This window comes from Scedosporium apiospermum, assembly GCF_000732125.1.
Source record: "Scedosporium apiospermum strain IHEM 14462 chromosome Unknown SEQ_SAPIO_0103, whole genome shotgun sequence".
NCBI classification, from domain to species: domain Eukaryota; kingdom Fungi; phylum Ascomycota; class Sordariomycetes; order Microascales; family Microascaceae; genus Scedosporium; species Scedosporium apiospermum.
Genome location: NW_015971804.1, coordinates 190,474 through 207,852, shown reverse-complemented (window position 1 = coordinate 207,852; position 17,379 = coordinate 190,474). Strand labels below are relative to the sequence as shown.

The following is a 17,379-nucleotide window of genomic DNA, read 5'->3' as shown; positions in this document are numbered from 1 at the left end:
CTTGTGACAGTATGATTTGTTTACGATACCACCTCGGCACAATGGTTGGTAATGCCCGAGACCAATTAAACTGCAAGGGACTTTTGCTCTCACGTCTGAAATCAAAGATATCAAGGGCTATTTTTGGGTCCAAGCAGGTGTAACCCCACATGTTGTCTGTGTCACCGGAGAGACGATCCGGCCCGCCCGCAAGGCGTGCAATCTCCGCCCCGCATGATATTGGACCTTGCTCGTACGTTACAACCTAACTAAAGTCTACTTAGTGTACTTGCACTTTCAGTCATGGATGGCTCACCGTAACTGGCAGCCGAAGATGCAACACAGCTCGACTCCACATTTGTATATTGCTGCCTACTTCGTATTACTTCGTAGACCCACGGAGAAAGGCAACGGAAATTATCAATGGGATTCGGAAGAAATGGCCTCCTCTTCGCATGGGATGAATGATGTCGGTCCAAAGAGGCTCGGCTACTCCCCGGACTAAGATCGCGGATCGATGACCTAAGTGTCCTATCAGCGTAGTGTACGCCTTTCTCTAACCGTAGAGCCACAGCGGATAGCAACCGGTCCGCAAAGATACTTAAATACTAGAATGGCTGTTACGTAGCGGAGAGGAAGGAAAGGCGGAAAGAATCCCGCGTCGCATCTTCTAATATGTATGCCCCTAGCTTTATCACACCATCCATGTGCCTTTGCTGTTGGCTGACATGCAAGGCCCACGACAGACTTGAGCCCATCCGCCTCTACTGCAAGCTCGGCGCATATTCTAGCCGAGGCAGGGAACATTCTGCAGGTTTAATCTCCGCCTTACTGACAAAGAGCCCCTGGCAGTGATACCAGATTGGTGCCGCAAACTTCCCGCTACCGTCCTTTGTTGTAGAGGAGGGGGAGTTGGGAGTGGGGGTGGGGTTGAAGCGAGCAACCAGGGAGAAGCAGATTGGGGACAGAGGAAGGACTGGAAAGCCCAGGCGGAGATGGCATCGGGGCGGAGGATTGATTCTTCTCGGCGCAGAGTCATAAGGAGACTTACATATATCCCCACGGTCGGACATGCTTCCTGTCCCCCGTTGAATCGTCTTGGAGAATCGTTTCAGTCTCTAAACTCACCACCTTGTCTATTCGTTTGTATCATGAAGTGGCCGGCTGGAATATTTGGCCCTATTTCCCTCGCCCTCTTGATGGGGGCTGAGCTAGCCAACGCTGCTATCAACCTTGATGGTAGCCAGGCTGCAGCTCCCGCCCTCGTGGAGGAAGATACCCCGGCCCCAATTAGCGATCCCGACACCTATTATCCTGATCAGCATGACTGCCCCCTTCCTTGTGTCGACTACGCAAATACACATAGCTGGATACCGTACATCTCGGTTGACCGTCTTCGCCGTTGTGGGGATCCTATGCTACTCCAGTTTTCCGTCACACAGCCACTTGACAATCCCAACTCCAACATCCTCATCCGCAGTTGCACTCTCTCATCCGGTTCCGTTGCCCCCCTCCGAGCTGGTCAGTCTCCGGTTGAGAATCCTAAGAAGTCTGATGATCTCATCCAACCAAGTCTCAACACTGCACTAGCATGTACTTCCTCTGGACAAGAGACCTCGGATAAGCTGTCTGTTATGACAACCACCGCTTGTGGGGCTGATGGCGACCAGGTTGCAGGCCTCCTCGAAGGCATGAAGAAGTTCTTTGATACTAAAGACAACTGTGATGAGAATTTCCTATTTGCCTATCATAAGAACACCGTCGCTAGCGTCTATATTGGCGCGCGTCTTGGCAAAACCACTGCAACGTCTGCTCTAATGTCCTTGGCGGAACACATGAGAGCCCAGGATGTTGCTTCCAACCACACAGTCGCCCAGCTTTGCAGCAGTGGGCGTCAGCCAGAACGAGTATTTGGCATCTCAATCGACATCACCGGAGACTTGGCCGGAGTCCAAAAGACGGCCCTTGAGTGGAGCAAGGGGAAGTGCGCTGGCAATGGAGACTTCGGCTTGGCCGAGGATCTTGCTGGTGCTCGTGTGGTTGAGATTGCCCGCTCCAATACTTCTGTTCCCACCAATGGCAGTTCTGTAGCCTCTCAGTTCCTACGGAGGAGCGGGAGGAGCTTCAATCTCTTTGGCAAGCGTGCTACCTGTCGATATATTCAAGTTGAAGCTGGTGACGGTTGTTGGAGCCTTTCTCAGCGATGTGGAATATCAACCACCGATTTTGAAAAATTTAACCCAAAGCCAAACCTTTGTCAAGGTCTTCAGCCAGGCAACTACGTATGCTGCTCGGCTGGTGACCCATATGAAGAACCTAAACCAGACCCTCCTAAGCCTAACCCCGACGGCACCTGTGCAACTCACCTCATTTCGAACGGCGACACATGCGACTCACTAGCCACACAGTACGGTATTACTGTCGCTAACATCGAAAATTGGAACAAGGGCAAAACCTGGGCCTGGACGAAGTGCGAGAGAATGCTTGTTGGCTACAATATGTGTGTGAGCTCTGGCTTAGCACCAATGCCTCCGCCCCAGGCTGGAACTCAGTGCGGTCCATTAGTTCCTGGCTCAGTCCGACCAACAAACCCTGATATCTCTCTCGCTGATATCAACCCCTGCCCACTCAAGGCTTGTTGCTCAAACTGGGGATTTTGCGGGGTCTTTCCAGCTCATTGTGAGGTTCACGCGCCGCCAGACGGTGGTCCGGGAAGTAAGGAGGACGGCTACAGTAGCACTTGTGTCTCTAACTGCGGTACGGACATCAAGCAGAATTCTGGGCCCCCTGATATCTACTCCCGGATTGGCTACTACGAGGCATGGAACCAAGGGCGTCCATGCCTGTGGATGAAGGCGAAGAACGCAAATATCGAAGATTCCTACACTCACATCCACTGGGCCTTCGCCTCTATCGACCCAATTACCTGGAAACCAGTTATTGTTGATGGTCAAGACCAGTGGGCAGACTTTAAAGCCCTGAAGAATGTTAAGCGTATCGTCTCATTCGGTGGCTGGGCCTACTCAACTGAGCCTGCAACCTACAATATCATTCGGCAGGCAATTATTGATAACCGGAATACATTCGCTACCAATCTCGCTCAATTCGTTGAGGATGAGGGTCTTGATGGCGTGGATATTGACTGGGAGTATCCGGGTGTAAGTCGGTCCCCTAACTGAAACTCCCACCGCCACCCCTCATGCCCGAAAAAGGACAGTTCGCGAAGCGTCTTTGTATATGGCAGGCTCCCGATATTTATGTTGACGGCCAGCCAATTGGCAAGAAAACTGATGGTCAAGATTACCTCTACTTTCTTGCTGTTTTGAAACAAAAGGTTGGCCCTGGGAAATCTGTATCTATTGCCGCGCCAGCATCGTTCTGGTACCTTAGGGCTTTCCCAATCGCCCAGATTTCTGCAGTAATCGACTACATTGTCTACATGACCTACGATCTGCATGGCCAATGGGACTATGGCAACCCTAATGCATTTGACCAGTGTGACTCTGGGAAATGCATCCGTAGTCACGGTAAGACTTATTATAATCCAGAGCGATCCAGAGCGATCCAGAGAATCTAATTGCTAATACACCTCGTTCTCACTACTAGTTAATCTCACGGAGACGCGAAATGCGCTTTCAATAGGTTTGTCTATCTCCCCACTGGCCATATCTTGTAGCCACAGGTAGTTTTGAGGGTACTAACTGGGACGAATAGTGACGAAGGCTGGTACAGCCAACAACAAAATCTTCGTCGGAGAGGCCAGTTACGGCCGATCGTTCCACATGGCCCAAGACGGCTGCTGGGAGCCTATGTGTGACTTCACTGGTACTAGGACAGAGTCGGATGCAACACCGGGTCGATGCACGGGCACAGGGGGTTACCTCGCCTATGCTGAGATCATGGAAATTATCAAGACCCGTGGCGATATTCAGACATTCCATGACGGCGCTTCCAACTCGGATATCTTGCTCTACAACGGTTCGTCGGATATGGGTGCCCCCAACTCTCTCTTGATTAGGAACTGACGTCGCGGTGATGTGTATAGGCGACTACGTCAGCTATATGACCCCGACGACCAAGGAAACTAGGCGGAACGACTGGCAGCAACTAAACTTCGCCGGCACCATTGACTGGGCGGTAGACCTGCAGGCGTTCTTGTCAGACGACATGAATGCCGCACCTGACAGGCCAGAGGTAGGAGAGGAAGGTTGCGTATCTGGAGTGGACTTGTCCGTCAACTCTGGCGACTTGTGCGAGTTCACCTGTTCCTATGGATTCTGCCCAGAGTCTCTGTGTGAATGCACGACCACAGGACCGGTGCAGGATCCCCCAGTTCGGAAGCCCAAGAGCAGCATTATCGCCTGGGACGAGTTTGACGTGGATCTAAATCGTCTCTGCAAGTTCGCCTGTGATTACGACTACTGCCCACCCGATGTGTGCACAACAGTGTATGTCCCGCCCCCAGATGACGCTCCTGCTGAGGAACAGTCATATTATGAGAAGGCCCGTCTCGAGAACCAGAAGAACTGTTTTGTTTACAAGGAGCAAGGTAAACGAGAGCGGAGTTATGACCAATGTTACCCTTACTGCAAACCAGCGCTGGATGCAGCCGCCCAAGAGGGTCGGACATCGAATTACGGCTGCATTGGGTTCTACGAAGGACAGGATGAGATCCCCTGGATGTTCTATCCGTCAACGATGGTCGAGGTTGCCCCTGGCCAGTGTGTCTGCGACAACTTCTTGATAAATGAGCTCGCCGATACCATCATGGAGGCCATGCCAATGATCGCTGCAGTATGTCCTCGAAGGAACACATGCCAAGGAAACCCTATTGCTAACTCTACTAGATCGGTTGCTATATCCTGATGTCGTCTCTGAGGCTCGTGCTCGAAATCGGTGCCCAATTTATTCCTGGAGTAGGCAAAGCTCTGGATGCTGGTTTGGGTACGTCTGTTGTTGTTATTCCTGTTGCATTTATGAGCGAGACATAATTCTAACACTTTCGCGCAGACATGGCTGCTACCGCTGCGCAGATGGCTGCGTATATCTACCCAGAAGAAGAAGATCCGGAAGGCGCGTTCTCATGGTGGCTAAGCCCATGTGGAGGGACGGAACTTGTTCCAGAGGAGATTAAGACGCTCTTTGATATCCTCAATATGGTGCCTTCAGGCGTGTCGAGCTTCAAACCACCAAAGAATATCAGGAAAGGGAGTGGTAAGAAGGGTGATGATGGCAACCCGACAGACCGGGGCGTGGTCCGCCCCGTGGGTTCTAGACAGAAGTGCAGAGTGCCTCCGGCGATATCAACCATGCGGCTTGGCCCGGCGAAGAATACGCTTCGGGTACAGTCCTGTTTCGGGGATAAGACGACGACGCGGGAGTCGATCATTACATCGATCGAATATGCACCCTTCGCCAAGCCCACGCAGGTTGTAGCGACATGCAAGGAGGCGTGGACGCAGGCCTGCTTCCACTATAGCTCAGTCATCTCAGTCAATAACCAGTGGGCCACACTGACCTGCCCACAGGAGGCTGCCACAACTAAGGTCCGACTTGATGCCCAGGCAACGGCTACCTGGTCCTCTCAGCATCGTGGTAAAGGTTGGAGAAACAAAGCCAACCGGGCGCACGCAGTATGCGATAGGGACGAGTACCCACCGGCGTACCTCTTAGGACCTAATGACCCCGCTCGCCTCAACAGTGGTCAAAATAGGCAGGGCCAACTGGTGCGCTACATTCCAGATTCGGAGAATCGTGGAGCCGGATCGATGTGGAGGGGCGCATGCTTTATCCCCCCGGTTAAGGAGATGTCAAACGATGATATTCGGAGTAAAGTTACTCTCGCGCCGAACAACAAGAAGCAGGTGGTCAATTTCCGCAATCTTCAGCAGACCTATGCGGCGGTTAGTGTCGATAAGCACCCAGAGTTCACCATTGGCAAGTGGGAGCAGAAAAAACCACCATCCGGAGACGATGGACTGCGAGACAATCCTTGCTGGCCCAGTGCGATCGCAGCGGATGACCCGGGCTTTGCTCTTCTCACTTATGACGCCTATTACGATACACATGATCAGCCGTACGACTATCAGGCAGCCTATGTAAAGGGGTCAAATGGGTCGTGAGAGTCATCAATACGCGTCAATTACTATGTACTTCTAATACAATTTTCTAGTTGTTCTCGCGGGGGAACGGGAATGCCAAAAATCAAGTAAAACTTGACTGTATGTTGCAGGTCGCGACACATAATAATAACAATCACCCAGAGGTTCTCCATTGAGGGATCAGTGAATATTTAGGGGTGGGGGTATTTGGAGAGCGTGATTTGTATTAACATCACAGTCTACAGGGGCTAAGAAGATGAACAAGCGAGTCGCATTCGTCGCCACTACTCCCAGAGACTTAAGAACGAAGATGACATCGGGCAGCAGACAGATGGGAGACTCAAAAAAGGAATCAAGTTGCTTCTCTGGCCGAAAGTAGTATTGTAGGGCTGTAGCCTGGGCTTGACAGCACGAAAAATGCCCCTGCTGTACCTGGCCGATTCACCTCATATGTCTTTTTTACGCCGCTGACGGTCTCGGTGTGGGTGAAGGACGGCGGCGCAAAGTACCGATTTGGGATAGGATCATCTATTGCCTCTTCCAACGAGTTGTGCGTCAGGTAGGTCCAAAGCGCCTTCTTGGTCAATGCTGACTCCCCAGCGTCCGTCTCGCCAAGAAGGAGGATGTGGAATACTTCATTTTCATCGAGCTCGGTAAACCCATTCAAAATCTTTTTGTCACATTGGTAGAATTCATGACCATGCTTAATGCCTTCTCATTTAAAGGTACCCGTGGAAAAAGGATATAGGGATCACCCGCGATACAAAACGCCGTCCTCGGCTGCGTAGCAGACCAGCTGTGCGCACCTGGGGCATGACCATGAGTAGGTTACAGGTTGGTCGTAGCAGTAAGGTCCTGGGCACTTGAGTCTGACAACTCGACTGCCAAGCGGGGCCAGGATCGTCCGCGAGCGATCGATTGTGGCATCATCACTGCACTTCAAGAGATACATGCCCTTCATCTCCTCCCTTTTTTGACGAGATTCCGAATAATAATGTTGCCGCCTCGGCGTTGATCGACGTAAGCTTTCTTCAAGGTTGTCTTGGAACGCCCAACCTTGTAGTCGACGACAGCAACGAGACGGTTCGCCTTTAGTCTCCAAAAGGTCCTGAAGTACTTCTAGTTGCTCAGTCCAAGTTGGAAGCCTATGCTGTTCTTCGTTATAATGAAGCATGTAAATATCTGCGGAGGGGTTTCCTCGGACGAGAGACTGGAGTTGGGAGCTATCGTTTCCAAGATACTTGGCCCTCGTTGCGTTGCTGTGGTTTGCAAATTGAATCTTTTTGGTGTATGCCTCGTCTATCTCCGGATCGTCATCCCTATCCGAGACATTGCTACCAGGGTCATCCTCCTGATATCTTCTCTGCAGAAGCCTTCGGAGGCTTCCCGCGTCGCCACAACCTCGTCGGACATTCATAGTGGCGTCTTTCAATGATTGCGCGAACGTGGACTGGTTTCCCTCCGCCACCATCGTCTGTTTCTGCGCTCGTTTGAGCTCTTTCTTGGAAACACAGAATGAGTTCTCGCCGAGAAGTTCCTCACAGGCCTTGAGCCGCCGGACCTTTCCCTCTAGCTCATCGACAGCATCCATGCAGCCACGGAGAGACTGCTCGTCAAGCCAATAGATCGTAATTTCCCGTCCCAGTTCCTGTTGAACTCCCTTGCAATTTCTTCGATAGGTCTCAGAACGGTCGTAATGGGCTGACACTTGCCTCCATTCACGGCTTTCAGAAGTGTCGGTGTTTTCTGGACGAAGTCCGCAAACAGCAACTTGGAGCTGATGGAAGTCGGGGATGCTGTTTATCAAAATAGTGGAGAATCAGAGTGATCCTCTCTTGTGTATGTCCGGAAAGACAGGAAGGACAAGAAGATGCCTGATCGATACCCAACAGGCTGACCAGCCTCTGGCTGCGTATCAGATTTGCGAGCTGAGATCCGTTTTTGCATCTTGGTGGCAGGAAAATCTACCCCTCTCGTGTGTAACCACTGGACAAGAAAGGAAGGTATTGCGCGATAAAGTGCTCATCAGGCGGTGCCAGTTGGATGTCGCATGCACTTCGACCTTGACGGCGTTGACTATCAGGGGAAGGGCATTTTATTACGAGCTACATCTTATTAGTAGTTGACACCGACAGCTTGGAGGGATAGTTATCGTATAGAAATATTATAAATATTGAACGGACATTACTGACCAATGTGCACGAAAAGGAAGGTTGTCGAGCTGGCCAAAGATTCAACTAATTTCAATTTCTAATTCCGCCTTGAAAAGCCGATACTCTGAAACTCATCATACGCTCATGATTGTTTGTATGGGGAGTGGGAGGTCGTTACATTTTGCTGGAAAGATCCTCTCTTCCCGTGTCTCGAGGCTCTTGATCATTGGCTGGAGCCTGAAGGCCATGCCCCTCAACTCTGCCACAGGACCTCCCCGACACCCCTCCTGGACACCGAGCATGTCCCCACCCACTCCCATCGTCGATGTCCCCCATTAAATGTGACTTCGGTTCCAATATAGGGATCCATATACTTCCAACATGGCTCAACCAGAATTCTCGCCCATGCTCTTTGAATTCCTTGTATTCCAGCTGGGTTATCCGCCCGATGAGTGTTCCCTTGACCTCACTGGTACATACAAAGAGCTATCCCGAATTGATCGACTTCAGCAGGCTCTGAGGCCCGCGTCCGACAAACTTGGGCGGGAAGGTCCCGACGATGTGGGTATTCCAAAGAGCCGCGATCTGGAAAACCCCTGTGCCATCGGGCTCTCCCCGTCCGATAGTGCAGTTCATCAGGAAATAGAAGCCCGCCGCATCGACCTCCGCGCCAGGGCTTGGGACCTTTCGCGCGACAAAATCCGACCACTCAGCATTTCTAGCCTCCCGATAGACTTGCTATATGAAATCTTCGCCTACCTCGGAAAAGGGGATGGCCTGAATGAGGCCATCCGCCTCCGCGACGCTCAGAATGCGCGGCGTGCATGTCGCCTATTCAACCAACTAGCGGCGCCTTTTCTCTTCTCAACGCTATATGTCAGTCTCGGGATGGAATCGCTCCAGACGGCTCTTGAAATTTCTCGAAATCCTCTGCTGGCCTCGGGGGTTCGAGAAGTTATCCTGCGACTCGACTACAGGCCAAAAGAACTTGCTACGGATCTGGAGACCTTTATGAGATTCCGTCACTACACATTAAACTTATTAACCCTACGCTGCATGAACACTCGTCAAAATTACCATCGCCTGGATAATACGGGACAGTCTCTCTCGCCTGACAAACTAGACGAACTAAGTCGTTGCGAAGATGCCGTCAGCGGAGGTATGATCATCATGATCGCTATGCAGTATATTAGGGCGGCAGAGATGAGTTGCCCGCAGTACTTCGACGAGGAAAAATTCGTCAGCGCTCGGAACCTCGTCTTAGATGGCTACGTCTCCTATCGGCAAAAGCAGGAGGAACAGCGTAGACTCATCGAAGAAAAGGTCTTCGTCAAGTCTTTGGTGGAAGCAATGACCCGAATGCCACAGGCGACCTCTGTTACTTTCACCGACCGTAGCAGTAAAGACATGCCTCATGCATTAGCGATCTTGACGGACAAGGCAGAGCTCACTCGAGTTTTAACGGGCCCCGAAACCTGGCGTTCGATTGAAAGGCCACCTGGCGGAGTGGTCGGCGAGCTCTTGCCGGTGCGACTTCTTTCTGACCTGCCCATCGCCCTCGCCGCAGCTGGCAGACCACTGAAGGGGATAAATGTTTGCTGCTACTCCATCGCAAGTGGTCATTCCATGCTCTGCCCCAGTACGCAGGAAGTACCGGGATGGGGTACTCTCAGAAACGCCTTCAGCAGACTTGAAGTCCTCAAATTTGGCCAGGGAGGCGGCAATATGACGCAATGCGGTGTCATTCCCGGAGCCTTCGGGCCAGGCGACTGGAAGTGCATCGACAACTACATCGGCGCTATGCTCGCTAGCCCGTGTCTTCGAGAAGTCTGCCTGTCCCTCTACGCCTTCAGTCGGTGCACATCTAGAGCAATCCCGACACACCTCGGGGAGTACACTGCAGACGTCGCTATTAGCCGGTTACAATCGACGAGGATAAGGCGGGCAGAGTTGAGCGGCCTCGTGCTGAACGGCAATACGCTCAGAAAATTCTGCGATAGTCTAGACGACGACTTGGTGTACTTGAGCCTCAACTCTATCCGGCTCTTAGGCGGAAGCTGGGGTGGAGCCCGCGACGTCATATCCAAGCGATTCGCGAAAAGGTGCCGCGAGGGAGAATGCACAATTCGTTTGGGAGATCTTGTCGGTGAGGAGTATAGGAGAGGATCTGCATACGACCCCAACTCCGGTCAGGAGATCGACTATTTCCTATCTGAGGACTGGGCTGCTGCTTTGTGACATTTCGATCCTTGATCCAGCCCAATGGCGGCGCGAGACTGAGCATTATTGAGATTTTGGGGTGCCTATACTGATTCGGCGAGTCCTAATGGAACAGGACGTTACAGGAGTGATGTAGTTTAGCTTATGCTCGTTTTGGCACTTTCAGCGGACTTGCTGCACACTAGCGAAGAAATGAATTTGAGGAGTATTATCGTCCCGGTATGCTTAGTGGTGAGGCTGATATTAGTTATTACTCGAGGCTAAATCGAGCTGCAAGATATACCGTAATACTCATACTGGGGCAAGGATATGGGGTATGATTTGTTAGCATGTCAAGACCTCCATGCTGCGAATATCTTTTCTGTCCTTTGAATATTTCTGATATATTTAAGAATGTGAACTACCATCTCCTTTTAAAAGTTGGGCCATGGATTCCCTGTAAGCTCTTACCTAATTCTTGAAGCCTTATATGTTACTTATATGATTTCTTTGTTTCTCTTTTAAGCTCTGGTTCCTCTAGAGGAGGTTTGATGGTGGGGTAACTACATCCTGGCGCTCTGTGAATATCCCAGTGCTCCTGTGCTTAGGCTGTAGCTGGCGGCATCACCCGCACTATGGCCTGATTCCAACATTTCCTCCCCTCGGGGTCCGCTACCGATGCCGCTTCTTTCCCTGGAGTGCTATCCTACTGACATGGCTAGGTGACATTGATGTGGCCTGGGGAATGAGAAGTGGTCGAAAGTGAAAGGCGGACTGCGAGTGGGAAAATGTACGGTGGAGAGTTTATTTTATTTCAAGCTGCCAGATGACCATTCAACAAGAGCACTCCTAGCAGCGCGGTGATAGTGTTGGATGTATGTTTACAAGGCTTTCTCTAATGTGTACTGATATGCTCGGGTTTTTCTAGTGACAATATCAATTTATTGGTGATGGCAAAACTTTTAACGCAAACCTCCGCGAACAAAATAAGTGCAGTAAGGTGTACTCGTGAGATTCACTGACTGGTAATGCATAACCTTAATATCATCGCTTCCATGCTCGCGTATTCCGTGGAACTGACGCCTTCTCGTTTTCTTCCACATTTCCATACAGTTCTCGTTTGTAAGAGATTATCAGACGATCAAGGTAGCAAGGGGTGCTTATCTAATCTTCCTCCGACCTTTGCCTGTAAACATCTTTGCTCTCTGTGGGCTATTCCTTGGCTGATCGCCTTCTTATTTTCTAAAATATTTTCAGAGACAAAAGTATTCTTAGCATCTTTGCGATAGTTGGTAATCGCCTCGGCCTTTATAGGGTATTTATTGACCCGGTCCTTTCATTTTAGTTCGTAAACTGTGGTGCGCGGAGCCGAGCATTTACCCACGCGGTCTCGTCAGTTATGATGGAAACTTCTTTTGAGATCCGAAAGTCAACTACAGATGATCAAGCGGCTCTCATAGATCTCTTCGCGCGAGCCGGGGAGGGCTCACCAACAGCAAGTCTTTGGGGAGACCCCGCGTCCGAGGCCGATGTTTACTTATTCCCGTATACCGACCACCCCACAGCGGTGCTTCTAGTCGCGGAATCCGGCGCCGACCTCATTGGTTATCTCGCCGGATGCCTAGACAGTGCTGCGTTCCCTAAAGAGTCAGACCGAATCGATAGGGCGATGCGGAGACATCATCTGTGGCGGAGTCGGTCTGCCGTCTCCTTTTTCGCGCGGGCGACTTTGGATATGGCGGTCGCGTCGCTGCGTCGGGACCCCGTGGCTGGGGACTTTACGGATCCGAGGTGGTCTGCGCATCTTCACATCAATGTCGTTCCTGCTTGGCGGGGACGTGGCGTTGCGGACGCGCTGATGAGGGCGTGGCTCTCTCAGCTTGAAGAGGCTGGCGCCCCGGGCTGTTACCTGCAGACTTTGGTGGGAAATGAACGGGCGATGAGATTCTTCCGACGATATGGGTTTGTAACAATTGGACAGCCCGCCGCGGTGCCTGGACTTCGGTACAGGGGAGGAAAGGTGCATCAAGTTACAATGGTTCGGCCAGCGTCAGCGGATGGGGTTGCATAACTCGTAAACGAGTCAAGGATCGTGACGTGTGTTGGGAAGTACGATATATGAGCAGACTCGCCGAGAATTTCATGAGAGTATTGGGTAGACCTTTTTTGGTGGAGTCAACTTAATCTAACCAGCTGCATTGTCACTATTCTGCCCGATCCACTTGTACTTTCATCGTTTATAGTATAGAATCTTGCATATTGCAACTGCTACACAGCCTAACTCTCGCTCCATTAATTACTCCTTGCGACACACAGCAACAATCGCCTTCATCGGAATCCCCACACCCTCCTCGCCATCCGGCATCGTATAACCCACACCCGTCTTTCGCACCAGGTCTCCCACCGCCTTCACAAACTGCTTCTTCTCGTGTTCCGGCCAGTCCTTGTACAGCGACTGGAACGAAGTGACAAGCAGCCCGGCCACGTCTTCTGCGGTCGACGCTCCGTAGTGGACACTAATTTCCTGCATCCTCACGTTTTTAAATCCCCCATTCTTCAAATACTGCTCAACGTAGCTCGGTTGGAGCCATAGTTCCGGGATTGGGAGCTTAAAAACCGGATCACAAGGGCGGATAAGTCTCTGCGCCGGATGGATGACGCGGGAAAGATAGCCCAGCTCCGCCCAGCTCGTGACGACGGCTACGCCTCCGGGCTTCAGCGTTCGGTAGATTTCTCTCGCACCCGCATCTCCGTCGGTGAAGAAGAGAATGCCAAGGTTGGTCACATTGTGAGTGAAGGAGTCGTCCGGGAAATCCAGCTTCTCGCCAGGCATCGTCTGGAAGGAAAGTTTCCCTGCCGTTTCTGGTGGAGAGCTCTGGAACTTGGCGCGTGCTTGCCCGACCATGTTCTCGGCGGCGTCGACGGCGGTTATTGTCGGGATTGCGATGTTGTCGTTGGTGCAGCGCTTGATAATCTCCTCGACCACGATTCCTGTGCCGCACGCATTGTCGAGGACAAGGGAATCTGGAGAGTAGATATTCTCTAGGTCGGGGAGATCGAGCAGGTCGCGGGCCAGTTCTCGGGTGCATCCGCCTGTTGACCGCTCGTATTGCGCGGCAGTTGAATTGAAGTGTTCCGCCGCAGTCTTGGGCGGCTGGTTGCCCGATGAAGACATGTTGATGTCGATGATGGCTATGAGTGGGAATTTATGCAGAAGGAATTACAGGACAGGTGGAAGTGGGAGACTCCAATCGCGATGTGTTGAGATATATTGCCTGCGCGATGTCTGGTTCGATAGTGATGGCACGTGCCTTTGATGAAGGGAAATTGCATCCGCGAGAAAAGAAGCCACCACCAGACCAGCAACGAACCACGATATTTATACAAGAGAGGAGACGTAAACTCTCAAACTCCTTCGGAGGAATTGGCCTTTTAGTTGCCCCGTCTCACACCAACGCGGACCATCCGGGTGTCACACTTGGCTTCCTGGAAAAGCAATCTGGAAATATGGAATATTGATGAGGATTGAGGACGCAAGAGGCGACGGTGACGTCCTTTTCTTGACCCCAGAAGGAAGACCACCATCACCACTCTTAGCTTCACCTTCTAAGCATTTGGCGACACGCACCAAGCCGCTAGCAAAGGTGGGGTTAAGGGCACTATTATCAGTTACCGCAATGCCAAATGCACTCACACTTGCCCCTCATCTTACGTCGGATGCGGAGGAATTGACTTCTCCACTAGCCTCCCCGCTCCACCCGCTCCCACCCATTAGACCCGGCATCTATTCTGTCTTTTCTCTGTGTAAGGCCGCAGACTGGTGGATCTTTGCGAGACAGTTTGAGTAGATTGTTAGATCCTTGGTCAGCGGGCGACGTTCTCCAATTCCAGGCTTTGCTATACCAATATTATCTCAATCATAGCCTATAAGGCCTGTTTAGTGGACCGAGACCATCCTTTACATATCGGGATGTGTCCGCTTGCTCATGCTTGCCAAACTTTGACTGGACCCGCGATACCTTCACGCAAAACTCCAAAACGCCGGCCTAACTTTATAGAGTGATTTCCTTCCCATCGCTAATACATACGACCATAGCTCGCAGACAATTGAGGGTCCCGTCCGCTCCCCTGTACACAAGCTGCGAAGCGCCAGACTAGTAGTTGGGTCGGTGACGACCAGCGAATCCCTGGTGTTGTATGTTTCTTTTTTGCCTTTTTTTCTCCTCTTCTTTGAGGAAAGCTGTTAGGTCGGAGACTGGCATGTGTCATGTCTCCAGAGATGCCGCCAAGATAGCCGATGGTGCTAGTGGTGGAGGCACTTTCGCGAGTCAGAGAGAGACGTCCTTGATGGTAATAGGGTTCGAACCCGGAGCATAGCGGTTCGGTGGGCGGGGGGCTGTCGTAGCCTACAGAGAAGACTCGAAAGGGAACACTTTATATATCTAGATCTCTGTTATATATCTCTAGATATGATGGGACGAAAGATTCCCATCGACCCAAGGGCTTGGCAAGATACGGTGTGTCCTGTGATGTCTAAAGTGGCTCAGTTTCACCGATTGTCCTTCTCTTAATGCTCCATGAGGACCCATGTTGATAGGTGAGGTCAACCGAGAGAAAGGTGGAGTCCCCGAAAAACTAGATGCTGATACACCGAAGTTTCCGTTCGTGGAAAGAGCCTGGAAAGGAGTACCTGGATGGAGCAGCGGCTCCCTCGGAGTTTTTCAACCTTCCGAGAGCTTGAACGGTTCCCGCAAAGAGTGACTAGAAGTACCGAAGTACCCGAGATTGTGTTCTACAGTGTCGAGCCTAGATTAAAACTTCCAACAAGTACATAAAATAAGGATTAGTCATGAGAGCTTTACGTGCAGACACTCTTTTTGTTATGTACTTCACAGTGTCGATGAACCAACTTGACGACCCCCACGCCAATGCTGAACTTGAGATCCTTCAGCAGCCCCAAGACAACCCGAACTCGGAATACAAGGCGGACTATACCCTCTACACCATCAAGCCTCTACGAGGCCAATGCGGCGATCTCATAAAAAGTCAAGGCACGGCTGCAAGACTTGCAAGCTGCGCCATCTCAAGTGCGATGAGACGCGCCCGTCATGCGTCAATTGCCAAACTGCCGAGCGTAGATGCCCCTATCTAGATTCGCGGTCTCCTCTTGTTCCCTCACCCTCCCCTTCCGGCGGCACCTCTCCGTGTCCTCCTGCCACCCTCCCCGAAGTGCTCGTATCCCGTCCCGCTGCTCAGCCGGTCGCCCCGGTCGCCCCAGCTACTCTGGTTGATGATGACCATGGCAGGAGCAGCAGCAGCAGCAGCCCAAGGGCGCAGGGCCAAACCCTGCCCCTGCTCCTTGGAGAGAATTATAGTCTGTTGCACCTGGAATTATTATACCACCTTACCAGTGAAATGGGCCCCATCTTGTACGCGGACCCGCGTGAGCACCTCACCAAAATGGTCATGAAAGAGGCTTTCCGCACGCCGTACCTCATGGATCAGCTCCTCGCCCTTGCCGCCGTCCATTTGAGCAGTACGGCGGTCGGCGACAGGAAGAAGTTCTACATGACCGAAGCGACACGGCTACAGACACGCGCGATATCTCACTTCAACGCTGAGAAACCTGAAGTCTCCGAAGATAACTATCTCGCCATCTTCATGTTCTCAGCCTACCTCGGCCGGCATGCCCTCTTCGAGGCCTTCTCAACCCGACGAGATTTCTCGACCGTTCTTGATAAGTTCATCCACTGTCTTGGCCTCCATCGCGGTGTTCGTACCGTTGCCGCGAATTCGTGGCCTAGGATACAGACTGTCCTCAAGGTCGAGAGAGTAGACCTACGTCCGGCGAGTGCTTTCATGCCCGATGACTGCTGCAACTGTCTCCTTGAGATGATCGATCGGAGCGACCTCTCCCAGGACGGCAAGGAGGCGTGTCTCAACGCTGTCGAATGTCTCCAGCACATGTTTGATTATCACCTACCCAACGGCTTGTCTCCTGAACGGCGCGCCTCGGCGTTCCAGGAGTGGCCTGTCAGGGTATCTATCGAGTATGTTGACTTACTCAACCAGCGGAAGCCGGAGGCTCTGGTCATTTTGGCTTATTATGCAGTGCTGTTGCATTACAACCGGGGTCACTGGGCGGTTGGGGATGTGGGGAGCTTCTTTATATGCGCCATCACAACTCATCTTGGGACATACTGGGCGAGGTGGTTGGAGTGGCCGAACGAGGTGCTGAGAAAACAAGACGCGTCTCCCCCGGATGCCGCCACCTCCCATCTAAAAGACTATGACGGTGTCAGGTAGCCCACCCGAGAACTCGAATGGTTCTCACATCCTTACAAGCTCACGGCGTCCGGCTGTAATCTAGCCAAGAGAAACTACTTCATGGCATAGCTCATCTGGGTGTTCGAGACCCAGATGCGGCTTGTATTGTGAGCAAGGTAATGGCACCACCGAGCTAGGGAATAACTTTTGAGCTATATCTCGTTGAGGAGCCTAACCTGCGCCGAGGGAATCCGCCCCGGGACGAAAAAGCCAACAGGGGCGAGGTGGGACGTCCCCGGTAGTTGAAGGAGGTGAATGCCAAAGACCTAGACTTCCGGGTCGTCTTGTCCCAACTCGAAAGGAGACCAGCAAAGAAGGAGCGTCGGTCCAACGAGACGGACGAAGGAAATGCATCTTGGTCCAGGGCTTTCGTCCAACGAACGCGAACAGCCCAATGATATGGAGAGGTTCTGAATAAACTAATTTTCATGTTGGCCGTTGGATGCGACCCACTTATGTCCGTCCACTCTCCTCGTCTGTGCCCATCCAGAAAATTCCTTTGGACCATCTCCTGATTCCGTTCCAATTCCGAACTAAGACCCGGCCCGTAAGCAGCCGATGCTCCACAGAATAAGCACTTGTCCCTGAGTGGAAACAAGGTAGTCACGAGTCGTAGTCGC

At 51.9% G+C, this 17,379-nt stretch overlaps 2 protein-coding genes and 2 pseudogenes across 2 annotated transcripts; 3 read left to right on the top strand and 1 right to left on the bottom strand.

Annotated features, from left to right (window-relative positions):
* Nucleotides 1-1,178: 1,178 nt before the first annotated feature.
* SAPIO_CDS6447 (Glycoside hydrolase family 18 protein) lies at nt 1,179-6,101 on the top strand (the record flags this gene model as incomplete). The annotated part of the gene is made up of 7 exons (XM_016788546.1): nt 1,179-3,137; nt 3,224-3,506; nt 3,586-3,621; nt 3,694-3,957; nt 4,025-4,773; nt 4,827-4,923; nt 4,990-6,101. 7 exons carry the CDS (start codon nt 1,179-1,181, stop codon nt 6,099-6,101), a joined length of 4,500 nt encoding a protein of 1,499 aa, XP_016641837.1.
* Nucleotides 6,102-8,614: 2,513 nt separating this feature from the next.
* SAPIO_CDS6446 lies at nt 8,615-10,471 on the top strand (annotated as a pseudogene; the record flags this gene model as incomplete).
* Nucleotides 10,472-12,728: 2,257 nt separating this feature from the next.
* SAPIO_CDS6445 lies at nt 12,729-13,607 on the bottom strand (annotated as a pseudogene; the record flags this gene model as incomplete).
* Nucleotides 13,608-15,332: 1,725 nt separating this feature from the next.
* Nucleotides 15,333-16,738, top strand: SAPIO_CDS6444 (uncharacterized protein; the record flags this gene model as incomplete). The annotated part of the gene is made up of 2 exons (XM_016788545.1): nt 15,333-15,519; nt 15,585-16,738. 2 exons carry the CDS (start codon nt 15,333-15,335, stop codon nt 16,736-16,738), a joined length of 1,341 nt encoding a protein of 446 aa, XP_016641836.1.
* Between the last annotated feature and the right edge of the window lie 641 nt (nt 16,739-17,379).